The following is a 24,950-nucleotide window of genomic DNA, read 5'->3' on the forward strand; positions in this document are numbered from 1 at the left end:
CGATGTTGCCACTTTTTAATTTCTAGTCTTTTTGAACTGCAAGCGCCGTAGGCGTATCGTAGCTAGCTCTCCCTATCATTCTTCTGTAGTGGCGCGACAGAGTAAGACTGAGTTTCGAACGCCGCGTTAACGCTTGTCACTTCAGCTAAGCTGGCAGACTTTATTTCTCAGGCCGTGTGTACCTATTGTGCAGACGCCATTACTATTCAATCATCAACAGTTCATCAAAAACAGACATCAGGGTGTATTTTGATACCGAGTTAGTGACTGTAGTACCCGTCTTACGCTACTACAATTTTAAAATCAAAGATTGGCGTTTACAGATTTTGGAAAAAAACATACATGGGATGCTCACTGACCTCGAAATTAAAATACAACCTGTAGAATCCGTAATACCCTATATTCTCTTTGGTTTTAATAATTAGATAAACTAATCGTACTACTTGAAATAAAATAATTAAATATCTGTTGTTGCATCATTTTATTCTCGTATTTGTACAAAATAGAAATCCATACCATACCTATTTATACTATTTGCACACATTTGCTTGATTACTGTTGGTTACAACACCAAATTTTATAATACCATGTTCTTAGAATGCTAAAACGGATTAGTGGTAAAATGTGTAAAATTACTAAAATACCAATTTTCAGTACATCAAAATGCCAAAATGACATTGGCTAGGTGCCAAGACTATTGCAATGCAGCACTTTTATGCTGCGATGGGAACTAAGGTTATTGTTGTGCAAGTTGGATGGTCTGGATTTTATTATTAACTTTAGCATTTATTTAGTTAATTAATGCTAACTATTTATGAAAATCTGTAAAAATACTGTTTTCATGGCTACTGCATTTTAGGCATTTGGAGAAAGTGAAGTTTTGGTTTCAAGTTAATTGACTTTGACATTTTGGGAATACGGTAATTTGAGAACTAAAGTAAAATTCATAATCCTACGGACTAAATTGACAAATGACTGACAGGTAAAATGATACCAGGAACAGCAAAATTAAAATAGGGAAGGGTATATGTCGATAACAATATATCGACAAGTTGTAAAGTACATACAACAGACAAGTTTAAATCAAGAATAAGTATATGAGTTTCAAATAAGAGGTACACATTTTGGTTTGTTCTATGTATCTTCGAGGTAGTGGATGAATACCATGCATTTTTACCCACTAGTTTTAAAACATAAAAAGGTTTCCGAGCCTGTAGGTAAAAAATAAAATACCATGTCCGACGATAATAAATTATCTGTCACGCTATGGCAAGTATATCATAAATATCTATATAATTTTCGAATAATATTATTGCTGCTTCGAAATAAAAAAAATATCTCTAATTAGCGGTCTACAGACCTTTTGATCTGTCGAAATCACAGAAAAAGTTGGTATATTGATTAGCCGATCAAATTGCCAATTTCATTGTCCCGTCTGGGTGCACCTTAAATCTACGATGTAATAATAATTTTAATATCGATAAGAACGACACTGGCCAAACTGTGGCAACATTCCTTCACACTTACTTGTCAATTTGGTCCGTAGGTTTATGGATTTTACTTTAGGTTTAAGTCATTTCAAGTTTTAGACATTATGAGACCAATCTGTTTTGGCATTGCGACGTTTTAGGAATATGGTAGGTATTATAAAATTTGGTTGTAACGAACCGTAATCATTTTTCACAGATGTATATACAATAAACACAATAATACATAATTTAACAATCCTACGGGTGAAGCATGTATTAGTAATCATGTGTGATCATTAAAACAGTACCTGTAGCGTACATTTCCTTCGTAAATGTTCTGGTCGGCCTTATTTCGTATGAGGTTTTGACTTTCAACTGGTCCTTTTGAAAACACAGCTTTCACATTATTCGATCCGATATCGGATGTAGGAACGACATTGAAATTCATAGGCGCCATCTTTGATTTTTGCCTTTGACGGCCTTCCTATACATCCGATATCGGATCGGATAATGTGAAAAGGCTCTAAGGGTATGCGCCCACGGTTAACTTTGTTGCTGCAGCTATTTTGTCTCCCACATCTAATCTATAAGCTAGTATGAAAGTGCGCACACGTAGCGACGCAACTTTCTTACACATTGATGTGAGAGACAAAATAGGTGCAGCTGCAAAGTTGTCCGTACGCGCATAATCTTAACATAAGTCTGTGTTCCCACATGAGTACAATCCAGGTCTCTTTAAAGCAAGAGTAAATAGGTATCTCATAGGTAAGCGTGCTCCACTGTAGACCGTTTCTACTCTTTTGCCAGGCTGTATCGTTTTTAACCGTCGCCTCATCTCTCAAGAAGGACGGTTATCAAGTCGTCTGTATGTTTTTTTTTTAATTTTTTTTTTTTTTAATGTTTGTTCCCCGATATCTCCGTCGTTACTGGACCGATTTTGAAAATTTTTTTTTTGATTGAATGTATATGCATACAGATTGGTCCCATTTTTCTCAGAACCCAGTTCTGATGATGGGATCCTGGAGAAATCGAGGGAACTCCTTGAATCTGAAAGGCATACATATGGTGATTTTTGTGTTTTTAAAGGAACAGCTTGCATTTAGGTACGGAACAGTGACATTTGGTGCAGTGGAACTGCTGATGATGGCCAGAACGGAACTCTTCAAATCTGAACGGCACGCTTATAGTGACTTTGGTATTTTTATAAGAACAGCATGCACTTTCGTCCAGAACAGTGACATTTGGTGCAGTGGAATTGCTGATGATGGTCAGAACCGAACTCCTCAAATCTGAACGGCACGCTTATAGTGACTTTGGTATTTTTATAAGAACAGCATGCACTTTCGTCCAGAACAGTGACATTTGGTGCAGTGGAACTGCTGATGATGGCCAGAACCAAACTCCTCAAATCTGAACGGCACGCTTATAGTGACTTTGCCATTTTTATAAGAACAGCATGCGCTTACGTCTAGAACAGTGACATTTGGTACAGTGGAACTGCTAATGATGGTCAGAACCGAACTCCTCAAATCTGAACGGCACGCTTATAGTGACTTTGGTATTTTTATAAGAACAGCATGCACTTACGTCCAGAACAGTGACATTTGGTGCAGTGGAACTGCTGATGATAGTCAGAACCGAACTCCTCAAATCTGAACGGCACACTCATAGTGACTTTGGTATTTTTGCAAGAAAAGCATGCATTTAAGTTCAGAACAGTGACATTTATTTAGTTATGTTTGTTAAGCATACTTATTGAGTTTTCAAGTCAAAGTTTGTCAAGCTTCGATTTCTTATAATATAATCGGATTCATGAGGAATTGAGGAAACTCCTCAAACCTTAACGTTATACGTATATTCATTTGTGTTGCCATCTAATAATTAAAGCATTAAAAGCAGTTTTAAAAAATACTTACACATTTCTACATAATCCAACATTCGCAAGTAGCTTTCACCAGAACCCGAAAGGCGACGGTTTTTTTTCTTAAAAATTATCGAATGAAATGTACACTAGTGGCTCAGGACTTAAAACTATAGGCAATGCAATCATATTTAGCTTTCGAAATTATTTAGGTACCTATTACAATTATTGCTAGTTAAAAATTTATAGACTGTGTCAAAAGAAACAGACTAAATATATTTCATCTTAGGTAAAAAATTAGGATATATAGGATTAAACATTGTATTGTCTCTAAGACTCGAAAGGAATGTAAAAATCCATGCACTTAAAAATAATTCATACCAAGTACAAAAAATAGAACATTATCTAAGTCGAATCGAATCCTTCAATATCTTAAAAACACAACAATGTCACTAGGTACAGGGTATGGTCATAATTATGTGAATAATTTAATATTATATTATATATTACATTAATTTATAAAATCGCTTCTTATACTTATGGCTTACTTCAGAAACAACAGTTGACGTGTTTTTTTAATTATATATACTAAACGTACAGTACGCATCAAATAAGTAAGTACAGTGAGCGTCAATAGTAGCAGATCAAATAACGCTAAGAAATTACCATTCTGTAACCGCTAAAAAAAGATATGTGTGTGTACAGTCGACTACAAAGAAATGTATCAACTTTTTCATGATATTACAACGCAATAAGATGAAAAAGTGGATACATCTCTTTGTAGTGGACTGTACACAGAAAAAAATGATTAAAGTTTCACATTTTTGACCACAAACTGTATAGATTTATCTACATTTAGAAAAGTTATTCAGGATGTAGAATACTTTTGGTGTGTTGTTTCTTCCGCTACTATTGATGCCGAGTTGCTGACTGTTGTATAACTATCTGCCTACTTGATGCTAAATGCACTTCTGTACCTACCTACCCATAATACATTAATAGTGAACACGATTTTATTCAAGCCACTAAAATAATACTTCATAATCCAAATGGCCGGCAAACCACAAAAATTACGACATCTAGATATTTTAACTTATAAACAAAATAAAAATCTTTAAAAAATACAACAGTAACATAAGAAAACTAGTCATACTTAGTAAATGCCTTCGCATAGTCGACGAATAACTAGTTACCACTTACCAGGCAGGCAAGCATGGTCACGTGATAAACGATATCACGTTAGGCCGTCTTTTCGCACTATTTGTAAGTGCGATTGGGACGAACCAAGGCGATTAAGTTTATCGAACTAGTATGCTACGCCCGCAGGAGTTTGATCCAGACATCTTCGTTAACGTCTGTGTACTCTTTATGGGCATTTTCAGAATTTGGGACCCCCCAATTAGCATAAGTTGTTAACAAAAATTAACTCACAGACAAACAAAACTGACAGCGAGTTAATTTTTGTAAACAACTTACGCTATTTAATTGGGGGGTCTCAAATTATGAAAATGACCATAAGGTATAAACATCTCGTGCCAAACAAATGGCGAGCTGTTACAGATGTGCGAAAAGATTTGCCTTCGAATTATTACGGAAACGTACGAACGCGTCATGCTATTTCAGTCAGTCTCAGTACAAGATGTACTGACATTGACTGAACTAGCATGACAAATACGAACGTTTCCGAAGGAAACCCTTTTCGCACTACATCTGTATCTTGTAAAAAACCACTCGCCTAGCGGGTTGTCCGGCATCTTAGCAAAGTTCACGAGCGACCACCAGGCAGAATCCGGGCCGGCACGAGATATATATGTGTAGTGTAGACGATAGCGAATATGGTCCCTGGTAACTCCGGGTATTAAGGCCTGATTTAGACGGCGTGCGAACTCACATGCGATTTTAGTTACATTGCGTTGAGGGTACATACAATTTTGCACAGCCACCAAATACCGCAATGTAATAAAACTCGTATGCGAGTTCTCGTACCGTCTAAATTAGGCCTAAGGCTAAACTTTTATCTGTCATTCCACGAAAGTAGGTACAGTAAAATATAAAATGTGTACATGAGTTGCTCAAAAATATGCCCCATAGCTCTAAATTCGTTGACATAAGCTATGGGACATATTTATACACTTGACTGTACCTACAGTTACTTACAAATGTAACATCTTATGGTGGATATAAATGATTTGTCTAGAACTGAGTATAAATGCCTTTACATTGGCGAAGAAATATACATTTTTGAAAGACTATCGGTCGCGAATTTTTTTTTTCATACTGGTTCGAGCGTACAGCCTAGAACGCAACTTTATTCGTTTTTGGAATATATTTAGAGTAATTATTTTGCCTAGATTTGCTGAAGATATATAACCAACTGTCGTAAAAAAGTAGTACTGCCCATGGACAACATGGACTGTCTGCCAAATGACCAATTGACAACCATTGTTTTCGTCTGAAATTTTAGATACTTGGCATATAACTATTGTTAATAAATAATGTAGTTTTAGTTATGCACTTTCAGTTCTTGCCGCTACTGCTTATAAACTGATGAGAAAAGTGTTTATTTCACTACTACTGAAAACTAATCCGAAATAATTTATACAATTTTAACTATTTTTTGTTATTGCTCATAACATAGCCCCAGTACGGATATAGAGGCATTATACAAGTTTTTATTAATTTGTCAAGTCCAATATTTATTCAATTTACCCTTTCTACCAACTTTCATGCGACGGGTACGCGCCAGTATAATTAAAAAAAAATTGAAGACCTACAAGTTCGGTAAGCAGTACAGTCACCAGTCATTATTGCAAGCCGCAAAGATATGTCACACTCATGGTTCTACATGTAAGATCGTATCAGATATTTTTGCGGTCTTCAACGAATAACTTATTATTGCAGGTGACTTTAAATACAAAATTACTTGAACGCACAAATATACAAATACAGGGTGTATTCATACGGGGCCAGTGAGTTAGGGTAAATGGGCCATTTTTTTTTCAAAATTGACCACCCCACTTTTTTTTTGGATTTGGAAATTTTTATGTTTCCACTCAGAATCGTGAGCTCTTTCAATTCTAATAGGAGAAAAAAAGTGTCCTAAGGTTTTATTCCCATTTCGTTACCATTTTTTCATACATTTTGTATGGCGGTAACGGAATGGAAGGTTCGAAAAAATTTATGGAAATCTTGGGACATTTTTCAGGATCGAAAGATTCGCGATTCGAAAAATACCCATGTTACAAAAAAAGAGGGGTGGACATGGAAAACTTTGAAAAAAAATGGCCCAACTACCAGATCCCGTTCTGCTACGCAAAAATGGTCTCAGAAGACATCCTCTCGGGTTCAAATAAATGAAGATCGGCGGTTACGTTTTGGAAGCCATACTGGGTGCGGCAAAATGGATATACTTTAGTTAGAACTTAGAATTAGTATTATCAGTTGTAATTACAAAATTGTTTATTTACAAAACAAAATTGTTTATTTGGCAATATAAATTTAGTCAGTGGTACATTATACTGACCTCCACACTAGGCGTAGCCTGTATCGTGGAGGAGAATGTAAGATTAACAGAAATATTTGCGGCATTTAGTAACAACATTAATCTAGGAAACTATTTAAAAAAAAAAAATTACATTTAGTTACTTGGGATTTTAAATAAAGAGAATAGGCTTAAGTTATGGCTTACGATCCAAGTACATAGGTAGGTAAGTAACATGCAAAAGGAATCCTAAATAGTATTTATACAATGACATAACAACATGCACAAGCGCGCGCGTGTGTGCGTGTGCGTGTCTCTGTGTGTGTGTGTGTGTGTGTGTGTGTGTGTGTGTGTGTGTGTGTGTGTGTAGGTATGTAGATGTATTTCAGTGTCTGAAAGTTGGGTCTGATTATGACGTAATCTTCGTTAGATTTTCCGTATCTACATAAGAGAGATTTATCATGCTTTTCGATAGCAACTTTTTTGTCTTGTAGATGGAGAGATTTTTAAACTCATACAAACTAACTAAGCGGTTGTAAATACGGGGAAACAAAAATGTTGAAAAATGGTATGCAAATTTGGTATTAACACCTGTGGTGGGAATTCTAAATAAACGATGTTTGAGTAGATTGTCGTAGTTGGGTGAGTTAAGAACTGTTTTATGCACGTGCAGTGCTACCCTCATCAAATACAGTTTTCGAACACTAAGTACCTGTGCTTCGTAGTACAATGCCTGTGTTGGGTACATAATTTGTTTCTTCAGCGCAACTTTCAACACCGCCCTTTGTGCTCTTTCCAATTTCAGTAGAGTGGCAGAGGATTGACCTCCCCATGCTAAAATGCAGTAATTAATTATAGACTGCCCTAGTGATAAATATATAGTTTTTAATAAAGAAAATTCAGCTGACTCTCGTAACATTTTCATTATGTGAATCAGCTTTCGAACTCTGGCCGAGACTGCTGCCACATGCTCCTTGAAGTTTAGTTTTTCGTCTATGACGATGCCAAGGTACTTAGTTAAGGTCATTCTGGTCATGTGATCACAGGCACAGTCTGTGTCTAGGGAATTTACACAATTGACCCTGTGAATTTTAAGCTCCCGATTTGCTCCAGGTGAAGAAGCCGAAGTCTTATGAAAACATAAGAAATTAGTTTTTGATGTGTTCAGTGTTAACAAGTTCTGCTTCAACCACCCTGCCACTAACGTCATACCTCGCTCGACTTGAACATAGACGTCCTTCCATGAACTCCCGTGAAAAATTAAAGCCGTGTCGTCGGCGTAACATAATATCTCCGCATTTTGTAAAGGTATGTAAATAGGTTAAGTTTTATTATTATGTAAATAGGTTAAGTTATAAGCATAAAAATGAGCGCTAACTCGCCATCAAACGTCATAGTTTGGCGAGATATATAAAATTTGTAAAAGTGTACATGTTGTTGTGAATAATAAATTAAAAAAAAAAATTCAGTTCAACTTGTATATTGACGTGTAAAAGTGCCCCTGTGGCCTATTTGCTGAATAAATAATTTGTAAAATAGAACTATGGAAACGGATTAAATCGCGTATAATGAATTTAAAATTCATCCCGACGTTTCGAACACTTTACAGCGTTCGTGGTCAACGGGTGACTGAGGAAAAATTACAATGTGCAAAAGCTACCCACATACAAGAAAATATTAACGAACCATGACCACAAATAATATAGATTTTTAAGGCAGGTTCACACACTATTAATAAAGCTAGTTATACAATCCATAGTTCCATAGTTCTATTTCATGAGTAACTATTGCGGTAACCGAAGACAATATTAAATAATTTGTAATTTGTTATTTTGACAAACTTTATGCCAGCGATCGAGAGAATGTCTTCTAAGGACCTTTTTTATTTTTTTCTTTACAGTCTTCATTGATAATGATAATTAACAGACATAAGCCGGATTGCGGAGCAACAAATTCAAATAACTTTTCCTACAGTTAAATTATACAGATGTAGCGCAAAATGAGTCCTTCAATATTTTCACGGAAATTCGCTAACGTGTCATGCTATTTCAGTCAGTAACTGTGCAAGTACTAACGTTGATCGAACTAGCACGACCAATACGAACGTTTCCGAGAAAAAACGATGGAAACGATTATACACAACATCTGTATACCTTATGTTACAAAAAACAGGTCATTTATAGACGCACTGTTCATATAAACCCAAGGAAAGTTATAAATTATTTTAACAAGGCAGCGAATTACAACCGCCGTTTTTCCTTAAGTAAAATATTTGGATCAATATTATAATGCATATTATAAATTTATTAATTATATTATCTCCATAAGATATAGGTACTAATAAAAGTACAACTTCAAATAAAAACTAAATACCATTTCATGCTGAAGAAAAGTAGACTGTACTTTAGTCTATGTACAGTCCATCAATTTGAATCCTAGGCCACTGTAGGACCTTTTCCCAGTAAACATCAAAAGTGACTTCTACGGCCAATAATGCACGGTGTCAATAGGACAGGGTTCTAGTGTGGATTATGATTCCAATTAGTTGACCGTACATTCAAGGTATCAAATATAAATGCGGACAAAATGCCAAAAAATTTTATCTACAACCTTAACGTGTAAGCAATAAAGTCGTGGTATATATATATATTGAATTCTTTGAATTTACTGTAAAAAAAATGAGATGCAGATATACCAAAGGTTGAACGGCGGTTGAAACTTGACAGCTAAAGTTCTCAAGGTTCATTATAACGTACGTTCGTTAAAACATCCACCAATATGACTGAGACTACGGAAAGCCGTCTTCGATACGTCGGAGAAGATTCAGTTCCATTTTAAAAATAATAATGAATAAAAATCGTGAAACTTTCGTAAGTAACCAGTAATCGGACTCTAGTCGTCATTTCTAATAACACGTTTCGTATTCTGAAAATGTTTAATAAATGACATCTTACTGTCCGATCTCTGGTTATAAGCAGTGATCGGAACTATTGGAGTAAAACTTTAACAAAACCTTAGAGCTGACATAAATTTAAAATAAAACCAAGATAATTATTTTCAAGTCAGTGTTAAATTTGATTCTATACCTGAATCCAAAATTCCCAATACATTACTACAAGGATATTAATATTTTCATGGCTGTAAGTACTCTAAAATGTCCACATAGCAGGTTTTGTTAAAGTTTTACTCCCATCCGATCACTGGTTATAAGAGACGTACTGCGGAATCTTCTCAAACGTACGCTATCGACCGTAAGACGCAACAAGCTTAATTATCAAGGCATGTGAAAGTGAGGTAGAAAGTGTTGGTGTCTCACTCCAACCCGAAGAGCCAGTTAATGCCCTGCGCGAGGAACATGACGAGCGGTTGCCAGGCAACCAGCCAGCGCAGCCAATCAAGGAGCTGCCCGTAGAGGAGGTGCGGTCGGTCCCAACTAGTTTACTGGTTAAGGTTATAGATGGCGCTGTTGGGTCCTGCATCGCGCTATCGAAATGTTTTGTGGAGCATATATAAGGCTGTTTGGAATTATTCATGGATCGTGAAGTTAGACTAATCATTACAATTTATAGCGTTGCTAATGTAATTTTAAAAGTCCGCCTTCTACGAAATTGTGAACGTAAGGTAAATAACACGTTGCACTGCTGTGACTTTCAAAATCGCTGCCGAGTGCCGACTTAATTTAACTTTAGTATTTTTATCCATCATTTTTCCTGTTCGTCTAATTGACGATGTCTACGTTTTCAAAACATTTCAGTTTTTACTGTTTTCCGTGATCATGATGCATGTAATTGCGCCGATACCGGGAGTTCGACAAAAATCAAAAAGGTAATCACGGTCTATATCCCAGTCTACATAAGGCACTGGTCCCACCGCGAGCTAGTAAGCTATGAGCTATCGGCTATAAAAACGAACAAAAGACAAGCACTCCCGTGCAAATAAAAGAGACACGGCGATATTAATAGCTCACCGCTGGGCGAGTAGCTATAAACATCGCCATGTATCTTTAATTTACACGGGAGTGCTTATCTTTTGTTCGTTTTTATAGCCGATAGCTCAGTTAACCAGTGCCTAAGCCTAATGAAAATAACCGAGAATCATTCAAAACTTATAGTTATCCGCATTAGAAAAGGATACGGGTTGGTGAACATCCGCTTGAGGTCGACGCGCTCTCGGCAGTACGGGCAGGTCTGCTTCTTGCCCACGATGCACCAGCCGCGGATGCAGAACTCGTGAAACACATGCCCGCATGACAGCTTGTACGTGTTCTCTGTAGCCATACAAGTAGCATTATCAACAAAAAAAACATCCCTTAGGAAGACTATAGGTAGACATTTTTGGTATAATATCTGAAATAATAAATATTTATAGGACATTCTTACACAGATCGACTGAGTCCCACGGCACAGTATAATAAAGAGTACTATCGTACAGTATGGCCACTCCCGCTACCCGCTGAAAGTGCAGCCCACCCCCTCTCGGTTACCTCACAGTTACCGCCTGTCAAAAACACGAACAGTCGACCTTTAATATTTCACTCATACAAGCATAGCACGCGTTCACCTACACGAACTAAGACTGTGTGCTAGGAATGCGCCTCTTTCAATATATTTGATCGCCAGTGACCGAGGTGTGCCCACGGTAAGCTCATGAAGGCTTGTGTTGCAGGTACTCAGACAACGATATATAATATACAAATACTTATATACATAGAAAACATCCATAACTCGGGAACAAATATCTGTACTCATCACACAAATAAATGCCCTTTTTTTTGACGGAGTGGGAATGCTGTTAGGCACGATGTGTGGGACTCGCCGTTTCTTTCCCCTCCCCTATCGAGAGGGGGGAAACTTGGCCCTACCCACTAAACCCACTCCGGCGTTCCATCCTCTTTGCCGTTCGTGAGGGCGCGCTGGGATCGATGTTGTCATCATGTCATTCACCACGGCGCCCTCCGGCATTGCCACAAATAAATGCCCTAACCGGGATTCGAACCCGGGACCGCGGCGTAGCAGGCAGGGTCACTACGCGCTAGGCCAGACCGGTCGTCAAATAAACTTATAAACTTTAATGTAGTCGCTATTGCTACGTCTACACACATCGCGATAGAATTATCGAAATAAAAGTTCGTCTTCTGCCTACGGCGAATGTATGCATACTAAATTCCGCAGAGAAAAGCACTCAAATGCGCCTTTGATGTGCGCAAATTACCGACAGCGGGGCGAAGGATCTCCGACTTTGGGCGAAGTGTTAGCGAATATTCGCATGATTGCGATGTGTGTAGCCGTAGCCAGGGCCGGATTAAGGGTAGAGAGAGTGGAGCGGCCGCTCTAGGCGCCAAATGGTAAAGGGGCGCCAAAATCGTAAAGAGAGGCGCAATTTTGTATGAGTCAAAGGAGCGTAAGCGTGACGATGAGAGAACTTCAAAGCACTTGGAAACCGAAGGGCATACATGCAGTGACGAAACACCGAAATTACTGCCTAAGGAAAAAAATTCGGGTTCCCTGCGCTCGCGATTTTTTTTCCTGTACAGAAAAACTTTTACCAAGAGCGCTTAAACTCAAACTCGCTCTACTCTGATCGAGCGCACGGGCCGGCACTGGCCGTAGCATATAATTAATTACACGAAAAAAAGCTAATTTCGGCCGGTAACAGTAGACGATAGATGGCGCTGTTAGATACTAGATAGCCCTAGCGAAATTTATCCACTATTAGGGCATATAAGACTTTGCGACTTCATGGATCGTGAAGTTAGACACGTTTTGCTATCGAATCTCTTTATAATTTCATTAGGTGTTTGTTGTTTAACAGATAATAATAGTGTTTCAAAAGTTGTGATCGATCGGTCGCGGAAATGCAAGTATATACACCGTGTTTTTCTGTTTTCCGTTAAATTCGACATGTCCATAGGTTCGTTATCAGGAACCATCCTGTATATAACTTTTAGTTAAATTCGCAAAAAAAAGTTTTTCATCGTTTTCATACATAATAAATGAATTAATTAGTGTGAGAGACCCTTAAGAATAATATTCAATTCAAGTTAGTGTCAAGTGATTGACGGCACATGTCAAAACAAATAGCATTGGGAAGTGGTACAGGTTGTCACACACGTGTTCAGTAACTATCTTTATTTTTTTAATAACTGAATAACCGTAAGGGTTAAGACGCTAGTTTCTTAGAGAAATTAATTGTATTTGATCTAAAGAACCGCCCCTTAAAGTTAACGTAATTCAATAAAAACAGGGTGTATAAGACCTGGAATAATTTAAAACGCTTACCTATAACACCTTCTTCATTGACAGCTACAAGCAGCTTGTCTCCGCATACGGCGCACACGTCGCTCTCAAGCTGCCGCGTCGGGATGCCCTCTTGTGTGTAATACTGCAAATAAACATATTATATGAACAGGCTAGGCTGTGAAGTATGAAGTAAATAGCACCATTTGTATGGGAACCAAGCGTGCCGACTTTTTAGCTGTCACTGAGACGTCACGGTCGGCATTTAGTGATGGGAAAACCTAAACGATTCAAAGACACCAATGCCCCTCCGCCCCGCAACAATGCAGCCGTCTCTCTCGTACACATAGATTTTATATCTGTGGGCTCGCTCCCTCACTCCCCGCTCCCCTGCAAACTATCCCAAAAATCGAGTAGTATGACAAAAAGATTCAAAGAGGGAGGTCACGCTATTAAGCGGTTTCATTCTGTCCACGCTTTTGGATACCTTCGCGTAATATTAATATCAAGTAAGTATTTTAAATATATTTGTTGACATTTTATAGAAACAAGAAAGATTGTTACCATTGAAACGCATAGTAAGAGACATAATCAATTCAGATAACCTAAAAATCGCAAATCGATTAACATGAATGGTATCGATTTTCTGACAGACGAATGATTTTCAACGGAGTGATTGAATAATTTTTGAATTAAACACATACAGATACATTTATTTAGTCGAAAAGCGGTTTTATCTTATACTTTTCCTATATGTTTACAGTATAGGTTAGGTACCTATACAGTATCAGTTTTAACTTTGTAAGCAAGCAGAATCATATTTAACTTTTTGTAGGCTATGGAAACAGCAAAGTCTCAAAAGAAAACCAGGGAAGACATTTTTGAAGCCAAAAGAAAAGCTAGCCGAATACGTCATGAAAAACCAGTTTTTCCTTCCCGTGGCTGCAATCCATTTTTCTTTTACGACCGGATCATGTGGGAAACTATAAGAAAGAGTGTTTTTAAACGTTATACTTATGTTGTATATGATTAAAATTATAATATTTTCACCACACCAACTGATAAAAACTTGATTATTTGAAAACGGATAGCAAAAATTTCATTTTATCCACAAGAGTGCAAAGTATTTAAAAAAAAATGTAACTTGATGTCATAAGCTAGCTGGTAGAATTGACTAATATGTAAATGATAATTTTGAATCATACATATTGAATAAATTGATGGATTTTATTTAAGTAATTTGATATTTCATAGTGAGTAATTCGATTCAATTCGTGTTGGTGTAGTGAAAAATAATTTTTCTCAAACATGCAATGAAATATTGTCTTTACGTTCCTTAAAATGGGCTGGGAAGTGTCGCTTTTTGGGCGCAACAACTCGAGAGGACTGTAAAGGGATTTCATATTATTTTTTAGGCCTAGGCCTGCAAAGTAACTTTTTTAAGTAAGCTGTCAGTACTGTCATGTCACTTTCTTTTTTAATTTTTGTGTGATCTGGATACTTGTCACACTTGACGTTTGAGTGTATTTGTATTTTGTCACTTAATAAATAAAATATTGTCCTTTAGAGCATTTTATTTTATTTCATTGTATGTTTGAGAAAAGCACTATACATGCCTCGGCGTGAAAACGGATTCCCGGCCTCGTATCCCTATCCGGCCTCGCTCGCACGCTCGCTCGGCCGTATATACCCACTTGGCCGGAAATCCTCATTTTCCCGGCCTCTGATGTAATGTACTAGTGTTTTACTCGGTGGCAAAGTTTGTTCAACCTTCGTGCCTTGAAACCCTCACAACGCTCAAGATTCCACTTCTCGAACCACCACTTCGCGGTTTAATATTGGAATGTTTCGCTTGCTCGAGTATCAATATTGGCACGTGCGGTTAAACAACAACTTTGCTCCTTGTAAAACAAATACGTAACTATTTTATAAAATTAGAACACGAGTATATTTTTATTAATAACTACTAAATTGTGTTTTGTAATAGACAATAGTGTTTATCATTCGTCTGTTCGATTATCGATTACAAACGATTATTGATATTTATTGTAGAACGAACAACACTAGTCGCTAAATTTGACGGACGAATGAGAAATGGGCTGTACTACGAAGTCGAAGCGATACGCGAGAGTATCGCTAGTCTCATATTCATCATCTCTTTAACACACATGGTCGATCAAACGCTTAAAGCAAACGCAGCAATGCAATGTAAACGCCGGTTTGTAACGTAATTCTATAGTTACTTAGGTACATCCTTGGACGCATAAATAAAAATACGGAAAAAATGATTAAAAATGAATTCACGCACAATATTATTTAAAAATTACTTACGTGTGATGGGAAATATGTTTTTGTTTTTGTGCGCTGGAAATATTTGGGCTGGTGCAGTTAATTATCATGCAATGAGGCATTTAGTATTTTTTTTTCTTACGTGCGGCTGCAACAGCTGACGTATGTGGACTGTCATTAGAAATGGCCATCTCAGTGGCTGCCACTGAGTTCGGACACGCGAAGTAGATACATTTGCTTCTTCTAGTGTATATTCATTTCTGTGCTATGAACGCTCAAAATATAGGTAAAGAGAGAATGAGGAGGCACACTGACATTTTATCCCGCCAGGCGGCGCCTGTGCAAGTGTCTAAGCATGTCACTGTCATTCATATGTGAGAGAGAGAAAAACATATCATCTTCTCGCTCTCACGTATGAAATTCTTTATCTGTGCAATGCAAGTGCAATAAACTAATAGAGTGGCGCCATCTGTCATAACCTTTGAGTGTGTCTCCTCATTGCTTGGAGCCATGGAAAACAATAAAAAAAGTTTTTCGAATTTCATGAAAGTTTCATAAAAAATATAGGAAATTGTTTATGAAATGGAAATGAGGAAATATTCTGAATATTTCCTATGTTGAAAATTTTGCAGTTTTGGATATTTTCCATCGGCATATTAGTCAACAACCTACGTTACAGATGTAGTGCGAAATAATTGTCTTCGTATTGTTACGGAAATGTACGAACGTGTCATGCTATTTCAGTCAGTCTCAGTACAAGATGTCCTGACATTGACTGAACTCAATAGCATGACAAATAAATAAATAAATATTGGGGACACCTTACACAGATCAACTTAGCCCCAAACTAAGCAAAGCTTGTACTATGGGTGCTAAGCGACGATATACATACTTAAATAGATAAATACATACTTATATACATAGAAAACATCCATGACTCAGGAACAAATATCTGTGCTCATCACACAAATAAATGCCCTTACCGGGATTCGAACCCAGGACCGCGGCTCAGCAGGCAGGGTCACTACCGACTGAGCCAGACCGGTCGTCAAATACGAACGTTTCCGGAAAAACACGAAGGAAACCCTTTTCGCACTACATCTGTAGCAGCCAAAACGGTACGGGTCAATTCACAAGAAAATGGAACGAATGAGTGAATAATAAAATTTTGAAAAAAAAACCCGACCGCGACATATTGGACCGATTTTTATGAAACATGGCTAAGAACCACAGAGAACCTCCTATAGAGTAGCATTCTTGTATATTTTGTTCGCGATACGAGTCACCAGTGCCAGGGGTGCGAGGAGCGGGCGGGGAATGTGTTAAGCGCGCTGTGATTGGCCGTTTCAAGGACGGCGGGCAGTCGCGCCAGATGAAAGGGACTGTCCCTCTACTGACGCGTAAGTGGCCAATGTAAGTTGACCTATGCCGGCTCTGAATAAATTATAAATATGACTTTTATGTGGAATGTAATGACGTCTGTTTTTAAATTTGAGCTTCTTGTTACCTTTCCACACCATTTCACACTACAGGTGGACATATTTAAGACATCAAAATACCCTTTTTCAATTTTTTTACTGCGAAAAACACGCGCTGCTTTCGGGTCTGTTACTTGGTCGCTACTGATCGGGCACGGCGAGCGCCCGCGTTTATATCAGTGCAAATACTAGGAAGGCTGGCGACCGCGAGTCGTCTTGTAATGGATGTCTATAGGGGTTGGTCTGTGCTAAGAACGCTCCCGACTAACTCAGCTCTCAAACAAAAACAACTAAATCGAAATCGGTTCATCCGCTCGGGAGCTACGATGCCACAGACAGACAAACAGACAGACAGACAGACAGTCACGTCAAACTTATAACACCCCGTCGTTTTTGCGTCGGGGGTTAAAAATATCCATCAACAGATTAACCAATAAATTGGTGGCTCTTGACAGTTACGACTGTATACCCAGGCAGGTGTCTCACACACTCACATAATAAAAGTTTCGTTCATTCCATTCATGCCAGCTTTCGCGAGTCAACCGGTAACTTACCCCAATAGACGCCGCCATCTTGTCCGCGCAATACTCCGCCACATCCCGGCCCAGCACGCCGAAATACAGCCCGTAGAACAGTAGCACCATCCCGACGTCCATCCATGACTGTGAAGCAAAGAGGATCGAGTATTATAGAGAGTTACTGTCAAAGTAAAATGTGTAATCACAGTGCATAGACTGCCATCTTTCGACACAAGCTTAATACTTTTGAACCTCAGTTTTGACAATTTGGCCCATATTCTTAGCTTGATATGTGTTAAAATGTCAAATATTAATATTAGCGCCATCTAGCCGAGCGTTCCCCAAAGGTGTTTTTTTTTTTTAAACCAGGGACAATTTGGGAAACCTAGTGGATCTTGCTCAGCATCATGGACTCTATCAGCCTATCACATGTTTATCAAAATCGGAGACGTGGTCCAAATGTACAAACTTTTCGGGAATTACTCAGGCACGTTTTTATCTAAGTTTTATCCGAGTTTACGTAAGAAACTTGATATACACGGTGCTCGTGAGCATTGCGAGAGATTTTAACCACGCATTTCTGAGGCTAAAGGAAATTTTTTTTTTAATTCACATGAGGACATTTTGCCAAAAAAAAATGTTGAGTCAATAAGCACTCTATCATTTGACATAATTTCTCTATAATTTGATAGCATAGCAATCAAATTAAAGTTGCCGAGGTGAGCACCCATATGGTAGGAGATCGTATCTATTTAATTCAGTATATCGAAGGCAAATGAAATCCATTACAAAAAATACTAATTAAGAATCGTTGACGCAATAGAGTAAGCATTGTAAACCTTATAATAAATATTAAACAAGTATGCGTGTATGTGTCATTTTTTAAATACATAAACGGGCTTACCCTTGGCCACAGACTAGCCAAAGGCAAAGACGTGGCCTACGTAAAGTGAGCTCACTCAAAAGATGCCTGTTGACCCTTGATTTCAAGGTTGCCGGGTTATATGAGCTCGGAAATATAGCCGCCGGCAAGGAATTCCGCTCCTTGGCAGTGCGCATAAGAAAATAAGAAGCAAAGCGCTTCGTGCGGATTCGCGGACTATAGGATGGAAACCGGCCGTGCGTCTAAGACCGTTTTCACATTATCCGATCCGATATCGGAAGGATTTCGATAGAAAAAATCCAAGATGGCGCCTGTAATGTATGGGATATCGGTACGACATCCGATATCGGATCGGATAATGTGAAAACGCACTAAGAGTCCGATGGTAGAATGTCATACATCTCTAATGTCCCCATACTGGACAATGGACATGTCCCCGGTTGGCTTACCTACTGTATATTATTACTTAATATCTTTTTAGTAAGCAGAAACGTACTATTTCTAGTAATACATATAATGACATAATCACGGAAACTCACGAACGTGTCAATGTCGTGCTGTTTCAGCAAGTCTCGTTGACGGAACTAGCACGACAAAATACGATGGGGACCATTATGCTCCACATCTGTATCACACCCCGGACAATGGCGCTCAAATATAAAAAAAAAAAAATAGCCGCCGGCAAGGAATTACACTCCTTGGCCACATCTAGGACACTGGTGATCAAATATATGAAAGAGGCGCGTTCCTAGCACACATTCTAAGCTCGTGTAGGTAAATGCGTACCATGCTTGTATGAGTGAGATATGACAGCTAGGTCGACTGGTCGCGTTTTTGACAGGCGGTTTACTGTGAGGCAATCGAGAGCGGGGGGCGGCACTTTCAAGGAAGCAGGAGTGGCCATACTGTACGATAGTAGGTACTCTTTATTATACTGTATCTGTATAGTGTGACTGACCTGAGGTTTTGCTCCAAACAGCAGGTTGACTCCAAGGAATGTGAGCATCATGATGACGTAGCCAATGACGCCGATACAGCAGCTAATTTTGTAGATTAGGTAGAACCATTTGTATACTAGTCTGTGGAGGAAAAATGACAGTTAGAAACTCCGCCGGCAAAAAAGTAGATTTTCTTTTGGTACAATAGTGGCCATATACCCTCTTATATTATGTCACGTTTTTTTGTATCCCCATATATAGGCTACTTGCCTCCTAGTCAAATCAGCTTCTTTTTAAGAACTGTCAAAACGAATTTGAACGACTTGCTAATATAGAATTTATATGAAATTGAATTGTGTGACGTCACGGCTCGCGTTAGAAAGACAAAAAGTAGCCTATGTCACTCTCCATCCCTTCAATTACCTCCACTTAAAAAATAACGTCAATTCGTCGCCGTGAAAGACGGACAAACAAACAGACACACACACTTTCCCATTTATAATATGGATAACTAGGGGTAGGTACAGACAACGACCTTATGTAGGTATTTTATAAAAATCCAAGTCACGATTTACCTTTTAAAAGCGAGATATTGTGGCACATGTGTACAGTCAAGTGACAAAAACATGTATACACGACTTTATTGCTTATACGTTAAGGATGTGGATACATATTTTTAGCACTTTGTTCGCATCTATATTTAATACCTTGACTGCACCTAATTTTCCTTAAGGAAAACGCTTTGATGAAATGTTAGATAGATAAAAAGCAGAAACTGTACTGTAGCACATGATACTAGTCACCTCCAACCATGCAGAGTCCAAGGCTTGAATCGAATCCGCGTCTTCAGCTATCGCAGCAGGTGTCTGAGCCATTCAGCGACTCACAGGAGGTATAGGTTTTAGGTTGAATTATTCCAAGTATATTTCCTACCTCCAATCTTATAACACTAGAGAGCGGACAAGCGTCGTAGACGTGTCGCAGTTAGATCATTGAGCATACAGTTGTCTTTGTGTTCGTGCGCGATGAAACGACTCGCTGGTTCGCATGTACACAGATATGGAAATGATGCGCGTGTATTGCGAAATAGCCTAATAGGAGCGTACATCTACAAGTGTGTGGGTTCAGGACCATGGACAGGCGTATCCATACTAATATTATAAATGGGAAAGTGTGTGTGTCTGTTTGTTTGTCCGTCTTTCACGGCAAAACGAAGCGACGAATTGACCTGATTTTTTAAGTGGGGATAGCTGAAGGGATGGAGAGTGACACAGGCTGCTTTTTGTCTGTTTCTAACCCCCCACTTCCCTTAAATGGGGTGTGGAAGTTTGTATGGAGCATGGCATGGAGCAATTTTCGAATTTAACGTGAGCGGAGCCGCGGGCAACGGCTAGTTTAACATAAATCGCCGGCATGTCCGATCTCCTTTCTTCCAGGGTTAGCGCATGATTGACGCAAGAGCATGTCACCGCGAGTTAGAATACCCGCCCTTATGTCATTATTGCCATTAATACAATTAGAAGAAGACGGGTAGTCTCGCGGCGACACACTCTCGCGTCAATCGTGTGCTAACCCTGCTGTGGTACTGACCTAGGTGTGGTAGCTCATGAGTTTAACAGAGCTCTTCCTTCTACGTGTTTTCGGTGAAAGAAAACATCTTGAAAAAACCGGGCTAATCCCAATAAGTCCTGTTACCCTTCGGGTTGGAAGGTCAGATGGCAGTCGCTTTCGTAGTTGTCAAAGCGGATCCCAGGCTCTTATGGCCGTAGCGAATGTCACGATAACGCAAGGATGATGATGACTTTGGTCCGATATAATCTCATACGATACGATACGATACGATCATTTATTGATAAAATATATTTTACATGTCATTCTCTTAATTCTAAGTACTTATGCTAACAACAAATATACTCTAAATAGAATCTGTACTAACCTAGGTGTAGTAGCACTCATGGGTTTAATGGAGCTCTTCCTCATGACGAGGCCGGTGAGCAGCGTGAACACGCTCCAGATGACCACGAACCGCCACCAGTGGCTGCGCGCGCTCATGATCAGCGGGATGCACCACATCGCTATCATTGTGAAGAACTGGGGAAGAAACGGGAAGGTTCATCAGGTAACCCTAGGCCACTGTAGAACTATGTCATAAGTGACGTTATAAATCAGATTGTAAGAAATCTCTTACTGCTTGTCATTTTGACATGGTTGTAGAGAGGCCTAGGGTTCCAATTGGTTGACTGTATATACATATATTTCACATTCACATTTTTAAAGTTTTCATGAGTCATAAACTTTATTTTAGTTTAATGAATGTTTATGTTTCTGACGTGTAATGTGTGTGACGTGTAAATAAATGCAATACACTAAGAAAAAGTGACCAAGACCTCCCGTTGCCCAAGGCTGAAATTGAACTAGGTCGACAGCTTTTGTGGCAGGTGACATTAATTTGATGTGTTTTCTACTTTACACATATACATCTAAAAGGATAAGATAGTAACTCACCGCATATGACCTATAATGCCGCTTCTTCCATTCAACAACTATGACCTGTGCCACTATGAGGGTTCCGATGAGGATGAGGATCATGGTGGTGTGCATGCCCTCGTGTCCTCGGTGTAACTCGTGCAGCCTTTGGTGGTCATATCTGGGGATATAATGAGTCAATAGACAACATTACAATTAATTACTTTGAAAACTAGGCCTGTGCACACCAGTGGCGACGCGTGAAAATTTTTGTTGGTAAAGCCGGTGAGGTTTTTGGGATTTGTTTTGTATGGACTTCTTCAGATACTGCAGAATTTTAGGAAACCTGTTGGGAATCGAGTTGTATCGAAGCTACGCCACTGGTGCACACACACAGGAAGCACTTTTGGGAGGAAGATGTCATACTACAGGGGAAATACTCTACACAAAATGTCAGAAATATTACAGTCAAGGGTAAAACTATGCATTGCTAAGAAATATATGTCCCTTAATTGTTATGTTGGTGAAGAAAATCTACAGGACAAACTTTTGAGCTACTGTTGTACAATCACACACATATTTTTAGACTTGACTGTACAAACTGCCTTAATTTTTGATGTAGATTGTGTACATATTTTGACTTTTTATTAGTAAGATAATCATTTCGGGGATGTATAGCAAGTGCCTAACCTCACATGATTTGGACCATATTTGTTGGCTTAAGTTAGAATGACTTAAGTCTGTCTACATGTTTAGTATTTGGCTAACTATAACCAAATATAAGACATGCTTCTACTACATCTCAAGGACAAGTTATATTGAATTAAGATAGTAAACTAATCCAATTAGTTAAATGTGGTGATTTGCTCTGATTGCAGTTCTGATAACTTAAATAGGCATACCTTAGCAAATCAATGGATAAGTGATATATGTTAATTAAAACTTTATTTACTAAAAAAAAGTTTTTTACGATTACCGAGAGCAACCGAGGGGATGGGACCCCATGTAGGGTAAATGCTACTTTTTAAAATAAAGAATAACTTCATTTATTCATATTTGTACTTACTTTTATAAGAATCAATTTACATAAGGTTACATTTCTCGACACACACACTAACTTCACAATAATATGATTATAAAATAAATAACAGTCCAGTCGGCATTTATTTAACTTAGAATTACTAAAGCAAACAAAAATCAATGACTTTCCAACACGATCTAATTACAGTTATTAAACACTAGAAAAAAATACTAAAAGAGTTCTTACCTAAGTTTTTCTTCAGATGTTAATTCCTCGTAAGTCTGCAATTAGAAAGCTTATTAGAATTCACAAAAACACTTAATAAAAGGAAACCTTATCAAATTTTCAGGTTGCTTCACCTTGTTCGGATCAACGGGCCGGTGGAGATCCATAATTAATGCTGTGTTAGTAAAACCAACGCTCTAAAGACTAATTAACATTTATTCTTATAAATAATGTTAATAATTACAACAAAATTGTACTAATTTTGAGTGTTTATTGGAAAATTAAACGTAAGCCGCTGATAGCAGTCATCATTTTGGCAAGTCTGACAAATGTCAATGTGACAGTATCAGTATGTGTGCGGCTGTCATTTACAGTGTTGCCGCTGTAGAATAATCTTTCAAATATAGTCAGAGAGCTCGTTCTCGTAAGAACCTATTGTCTTACTCAAGTACCGACACTAGAGCATTGTATCACGAAGCGCCGCACAAGTAAGAATGAGAACGTGATATCTCTTTTTCCTCATTTCAAGGGTACGGTCTCACCGAGGTCGCGGTCTGATAGTCTGTAGATACTTTGAATACGACTTGTATCCATAATCAGGCGTAAAAAAAAAGAGGTGTCAATATCATATGTCATTGTCCTGTCATATTTGACGTTACTGGCGGGATTTTGTTTGTTGTTTGGCATCGGGTTTATTTATTTTGTTGAATTATAACATCATAATAAAATTAGCTATTGTACTTTCTTGGAAAATGTGATAAAAATACGGGAGACTTTCTATGACTAACAAGGTCCAGCATCAGCCATGCCGAATAAGGGTAAGTATAAAGTTGGATATCCTGTTACAAGACATGTTGTCGTTGTTCTTATACATATTTTGCCTGCATTTTTCCATTGTGATTATCAATTTTGAGCATTATTATCCTCTTCAAATTGTCATACTGTTCAGGCACTTGTATGATAATAGTAACAGTTATGTAAACGTCGATGTAAACAAAAACATAACATGTCCGTATGATTTCTCTTTTGCAGATCCTAGTCGTAGCCAGGTAGCGGAGATTAAAGTAGTGCCGGTGGTGCAGAATGTGACTCCAAGCAAGACTGCAGCTGGAGCCGTCGCTGCAAAAACTAGTGTTGCCAAGGTATGTTGTTTTTCTGAAGCAGCTGCTAACTCTCTGAATGCAATTTTAACTATGAAACTCCCGTGAGACGCAGACATGTCGAGCGTTATTCCGACTTATATGTGAATAACCCGCTTAAAATATTATTAAATATCTCTGAATGCAATGTCTAACATGTGTAGCCCATCATTGTGAACCTTTATTTGAATTATGCAAAGAATATTGAGTTGTGGGATAGGGTTCCATACACTGGACACCAGTTCCAGTTACGAATTGTGTATGTTATGTCCCAAGAAAGTGTTATGTTAATTTTACCCTTTACCTTCTTGCTTGCACAAAAATGAACAAATGAAAGTACTCAAAACAATTTCTGGCTAGTCGAGAATATTCATCTTGAAAATTATATTTTAGGCCAGCCATTCTCTGAGTTTATAATCCCATTCCAATGGACTAACATCCTCCAAGTACAGATACCCTGAGCATTGTATGGTACCTGTCAAATTTGATAATTGAAAAGTAATCTTGACAATCAAAACATTGGTTTAAAATTTCTATGCACAGGTCCAGTTCTAAGCATATGAGGGGTTAAGTATTAACACCTTAGCTGTAGCAGTTAACAATGCAATCAACTATACCTTAGGGTCGAAAAGATTTCTAAGACGCTCTATGTTAGAAACTTTTTATGGGACAAAATAAAACAAAATATTCATGATTCACTGTACGTCTCGTATAGTTTATTGATATGTTTGACCAAAGGCTTGTTCAACAATTTGCCTACATCCTTAGCAAACACAAAGTCGAGATGGTTGAATTTTGGCCAGTTGCAGCCGGGCCGGAAATCTTCTAGCATCCCTGTGCTGTTCAGGACTGTTGCTAGACGCAGTATTTGCTGTGAACAAAGTTGAAAATCAATACAGATCATCATCATCCTCCTTGCGTTATCCTGGCATTTGCCATGACACAC

At 38.3% G+C, this 24,950-nt stretch overlaps 3 protein-coding genes and 1 long non-coding RNA gene across 5 annotated transcripts in view; 2 read left to right on the top strand and 2 right to left on the bottom strand.

Annotated features, from left to right (window-relative positions):
- Nucleotides 1-8,549: 8,549 nt before the first annotated feature.
- On the bottom strand, nt 8,550-23,160 carry LOC125236058 (RING finger protein 121). The gene is made up of 9 exons (XM_048142748.1): nt 23,000-23,160; nt 22,887-22,921; nt 21,659-21,800; nt 21,090-21,244; nt 19,174-19,294; nt 17,369-17,476; nt 13,090-13,192; nt 10,946-11,078; nt 8,550-10,244 (listed from the first exon to the last, which is right to left on the bottom strand). Exons 1-9 carry the CDS (start codon nt 23,030-23,032, stop codon nt 10,124-10,126), a joined length of 951 nt encoding a protein of 316 aa, XP_047998705.1. The 5' UTR covers nt 23,033-23,160; the 3' UTR covers nt 8,550-10,123.
- LOC125236059 lies at nt 13,243-14,303 on the top strand. The gene is made up of 2 exons (XR_007178161.1): nt 13,243-13,556; nt 13,883-14,303. It is a non-coding gene; the product is annotated as an uncharacterized LOC125236059 (long non-coding RNA).
- A 372-nt stretch (nt 23,161-23,532) lies between the features above and the next one.
- LOC125235772 (protein cramped) overlaps nt 23,533-24,950 on the top strand; it is a 115,314-nt gene continuing 113,896 nt past the window's right edge. For both annotated transcript variants that reach the window (XR_007178134.1, XM_048142358.1), the window contains exons 1-2: nt 23,533-23,683; nt 23,898-24,007. Coding sequence is in view for 1 of the 2 variants with exons in the window: in XM_048142358.1 (XP_047998315.1) it covers nt 23,671-23,683; nt 23,898-24,007 (123 nt within the window). In the remaining variant the exon portion in view is untranslated. The remainder of the gene's footprint in view (nt 23,684-23,897; nt 24,008-24,950) is intronic.
- LOC125235773 (lipase 1-like) overlaps nt 24,693-24,950 on the bottom strand; it is a 61,465-nt gene continuing 61,207 nt past the window's right edge. Inside the window, exon 8 of the mRNA XM_048142359.1 lies at nt 24,693-24,875. Coding sequence (XP_047998316.1) covers nt 24,693-24,875 — 183 coding nt within the window. The remainder of the gene's footprint in view (nt 24,876-24,950) is intronic.

Source organism: Leguminivora glycinivorella, chromosome 18, assembly GCF_023078275.1.
Source record: "Leguminivora glycinivorella isolate SPB_JAAS2020 chromosome 18, LegGlyc_1.1, whole genome shotgun sequence".
Taxonomy (NCBI): Eukaryota; Metazoa; Arthropoda; class Insecta; order Lepidoptera; family Tortricidae; genus Leguminivora; species Leguminivora glycinivorella.

What these genes read in the sequence shown, in the direction of transcription:
- LOC125236058 (XM_048142748.1), bottom strand. Translation starts at nt 23,032, where the DNA reads ATGGATCTCCACCGGCCCGTTGATCCGAACAAG. An exon ending in ACATCTGAAGAAAAACTTAG is followed by an intron (nt 21,801 to 22,886) that starts GTAAGAACTCTT and finishes TTATATCCCCAG; the next exon opens with ATATGACCACCAAAGGCTGC. An exon ending in ATGAGTGCTACTACACCTAG is followed by an intron (nt 19,295 to 21,089) that starts GTTAGTACAGAT and finishes TTTCCTCCACAG; the next exon opens with ACTAGTATACAAATGGTTCT.